This window comes from Limulus polyphemus, unplaced genomic scaffold, assembly GCF_000517525.1.
Source record: "Limulus polyphemus unplaced genomic scaffold, Limulus_polyphemus-2.1.2 Scaffold470, whole genome shotgun sequence".
Lineage (NCBI taxonomy): Eukaryota > Metazoa > Arthropoda > Merostomata > Xiphosura > Limulidae > Limulus > Limulus polyphemus.
The window spans coordinates 5,163-9,125 of record NW_013666080.1 but is presented as its reverse complement, the minus strand read 5'-3'; the positions used below and the strand labels follow the sequence as shown (position 1 = coordinate 9,125).

Below are 3,963 nucleotides of genomic sequence, written 5' to 3'. Positions count from 1 at the left end.
TGGCTCTATATGACCTAAAGTATTTTTTCACATGGCTCTATATTATACTTTGATATCTGATAGAGTTTTACTGAGCCACTTGTATATACTTTAGCAGGGTAGTAACGTAAAGTTAAATCAACGATGGTAAAAGCTGAGGGGAGTGTTATATCACTAAATTGGGTAACAATGCACCTTTTGTTCTTTGTAATCTTTACTAACTGGTCTGAGATTAATATAATAAATATTTTTGGCCATTTGAGTTATGTCTTTCACAAGAAAATTTATTACCAGCACAGGGGGATGAAGGCTTTTGCAAGTCTTTGTACATATGTATATACATAATACTTCCCACTCAAAGCAGCCGTCAGTATCTCTGCAGCTGCAAGAGGAAGAGGGTTTGGAACGTTTAGCTCATATGGCACTGATTCTCTTTGGTTCATAAACAACGAAGAAGCAATCATGATTATTTGGTTCTTTAAGCCATGAGCTAATACAGACATTCTTAAAAGATGTCGTTAATTCAACTGTTTAATTTAATTAAAGGTACAAGTGCTATTCTCTGGTGGTGGACCGTACCGCTTACGTACCTCATCAAAAGCAACTGTCTCCTGTATTAAGAACGGTGAATAATATCTAAGAAATAAAGTAAACACTGAGGAGTATTTCATTTCCTTCATTACTGTCGAGGAGACCACATAATCTGCTCTATAAAGGTGTGCCAGTCGGCGGTTCAATTACACTAAACTTATGTTAGTTTTCTTAGAAAAGAAGATGTAACGGTACAAGTTTAGAAACATGTCTTGTTAATTTCGTATATTAGGAGTAGTGCAGACACTGTGGTATTGGAAATTCTAATTTACTGGCTCTTAAAAGGGAAGAACAACATTCCATTCACGTTTAAACCTTGTAATTGTAAATATTAAATCCAACCGACTTACAAGCGTAAGACAAAGCTATAAGGTCGGGAATCTTGAAGAAGAATTATTGAAATATGATTCATGGTTATGCGAAGTGGTTTTAATATCTATTACATAATACTCGCTAATAATTATAATAAATATTATATTAAGCTGGAATTATTTCTGAACGAATTACTACACCTGGTACGTATGCTGAACACATAAGTCTAGGACGATTTTATCAGATAATATAATACAGATTAGTCCCGCAAAATCCTCGTTTTCATTATTATTCTTCAAGTAAAACAAAGGTTTATCCTTCCACTGATATTCTAGTTTGAGTAAAGTTGGAGAAAACGCTACCGGTACAGAACTAAACTTGTAAATTAAAAACAAATATATAGAAAAAATCGCAAAACAAACGTAGTGATTTCAAACCTGGGTAATAGGAAGTGGTGGATCTGGAGACCAAACTTCGGTTTTCTTGTTAGCTGGTGGAAGGGCTCGAAATGCTCCATTACCCGATTTTTTTTCTTCACGTTTCATGGAATCTAAAGTGAGATAACGTGAATATTTAAAGTAAGAAAACGACATCTAATTACGCTCCAAGAAACAGATGTGCACGTGTGATTAAATAAAAGTTTGCATTACATAGATTCAACTATAGAAGTAAGTTTAAGATAAACAGATGCACATTACATCATAAGAAACATCATTCAGAACATGAAGTAAGTTAAATAAATTTACATACTAAAAAAGCCTGTTGTAAGTGTGAATATATATATCTAAATGATTAAATATTATGCAACACTTAGACATATGATACTCAAGATAAAATAATATACATAAATTGTATCATAAGGATTATACAAAATAATAACACACTGTATACATTAAATGGTACTGTTGATACACTGTCTAGCGTTGAATGGGTTTGTTTGGATTTTTCGGTAAAAGAAAAAAAAACTCCAGTCCAGTTAATGGTAACGAAAACATTTTATTTCTTTAAATTATATTTCAATGAGTTAACTAATCTTTGCTGATAGACTTAAGTTCACAACAGAATAGTAGGTGTTAACACAACAATTTCACCTACTTGTTGATTTTCTCATGTATGCACCACACTTTCTTGTATCTCCAGTACTTTTAGAATCACAAATTCAATATTCACAAAACTTAAGTCACAGACAAACTGACAAACTCCCTAACTCAGTAATCAATCCACACTTGGAACAGATTTGCTGGTAAATCGTAATAGTCGTCCTCGGTGGGACAAAGGTTTGTTTGTTTGTTTTGAATTTCGCGCAAAGCCACACGAGGGCTATCTGCGCTAGCCGTCCTTAATTTAGCAGTGTAGGACTAGAGGAAAGGCAGCTAGTCATCCCCACCCACCACTAACTCTTGGGCTACTGTTTTACCAACGAATAGTGGGATTGACCGTCACATTATAACATCCCCACAGCTGAAAGGACGAGCATGTTTGGTGGGGCGGGGATTCGAATCCACGACCCGCAGAATGCGAGTCGAGCTCCCTAACCACCTGGCCATACCGGGCCGGGACAAAGGTAAGTCTACGGATTTACAATGCTAAAATTAGGGGTTCGATTCCCTTCGGTGGACACATCAGATAGCCTGATGTAGCTTTGCTATAAAAACACACACACTCGCAATAGTCTCCCCTAACTCAAAATAATTCCTAAGCTTTAAAACAGATACTAGTCATTATGCCAGACTCCCTTTAACCAAAGCAAAACAAACATACATACGTTCTAAAAAGCCTTCTTCAATAGGAAATCGAGGCATATGCATTGAAAACGGACGCATATAGTTGAATTATATATGATATGATATGTTTAAACAAATACATCTAAATGTGGGTTTCACATATCTATGTGCACTATAAGAAACATTGTTACAAATAGAATGTATGATTAGATTAATGAAAAATTCATTACAAAAACGTTTGTTGCATATTTCATGTTTCACAGTATATATTAAAATGCAGTAAACAACACATATAGTGAAAATATTTTTCGCTGTGAAAATGTTGCAGATATTGAATATTTTGTAAAATAACATAATGACTAATTATAAAATTCTGTCTTCAAGTGGATCATTTTGTAGCATAAATTTACAAATAGTTAAATATTAACCTTTAAATTAGGAAATTCACTGACAAAATCTAAATCTTGATGGCCATAAGTAAAGAATTATCTAGAAATAACTAACTTACCGTTCAGACACCGCAGAGAACTCAGAGGAGACGCAATGTTTTCCATCAAATGCTGGTTTCGCTGAAAAAAAAAAGTGCAACTTACTGGTTTTAAAGAACACTTGAGTAGCCTTACTACTTTGTTTAAGCTTCAAAGGACCTTAAGCCTGACTAAATAAATAGATAAAGTATGTTAGCTATTTCACCTTTGAAATGTTGCCTCAAGAAAAAATGGGAAAAATGAATATTTTCTGTATGCTCCAAGCAAAGTAACTCTACATCTTTCACCCAATCTAAGCTTCTCTTCTATAGCTCACAGACATGCATAGTATCCGTTAATTGAATTGATGTTAAACAAAATCAGATTATTACTGATACTTTAATTTAGAAATCCATTTATATGCTTTTAAACTTTAGGTGGTAAGTCAGCTTTCAATTAACACACAAATAGTATAAAGAGCGCCTTATACATTATGTAGTGAATCCGGATGTGGAATACACGTTTGGCACTTGGGAAAAGGTCAAATACCCTCTCTTCAATGTTGCAGCTCAAAGAAATCTGATCAAGTTCACTTACGCCATCTTTAATACTACCAACAGTCAATTTAACCCTCTAACTGCAGCTATTGAAGTGTACTGGAGGATTTTGGGTGCGATCGACATCATGCGCATACTTTCTTACAGTAATTACCCTGTGCGATAAAGTGTTTACATATTGTATTAACATTAGCTCTCTTCCTACTAAATCACGTGATATGACAGCCTGAACTTATGTATCTGGTCTTTCTCCAGACACTTCCCAACTCTCTTTCTCTCTCATCCCTTCAAGGTCATGTACTAGTAGCCCACATGGTATTAAGAAAACCCAGC

The 3,963-nt window shown here is 34.6% G+C and overlaps 1 protein-coding gene across 2 annotated transcripts in view; it reads right to left on the bottom strand.

Annotated features, from left to right (window-relative positions):
- LOC106458479 (rap guanine nucleotide exchange factor 4-like) overlaps positions 1–3,670 on the bottom strand; it is a 95,339-nt gene extending 91,669 nt beyond the window's left edge. Inside the window, exons 1-3 of one of the 2 annotated variants that reach the window (XM_022384701.1) lie at positions 3,564–3,670; positions 3,115–3,175; positions 1,320–1,432 (exon numbers count right to left, since the gene is read on the bottom strand). In XM_022384701.1, coding sequence (XP_022240409.1) covers positions 1,320–1,432; positions 3,115–3,160 — 159 coding nt within the window. In that variant the 5' untranslated portion in view covers positions 3,161–3,175; positions 3,564–3,670. Of the gene's footprint in view, positions 1–1,319; positions 1,433–3,114; positions 3,176–3,299; positions 3,392–3,563 lie in introns of those variants that run through there. The other variant, XM_022384703.1, reaches the window with a different exon arrangement.
- Between the last annotated feature and the right edge of the window lie 293 nt (positions 3,671–3,963).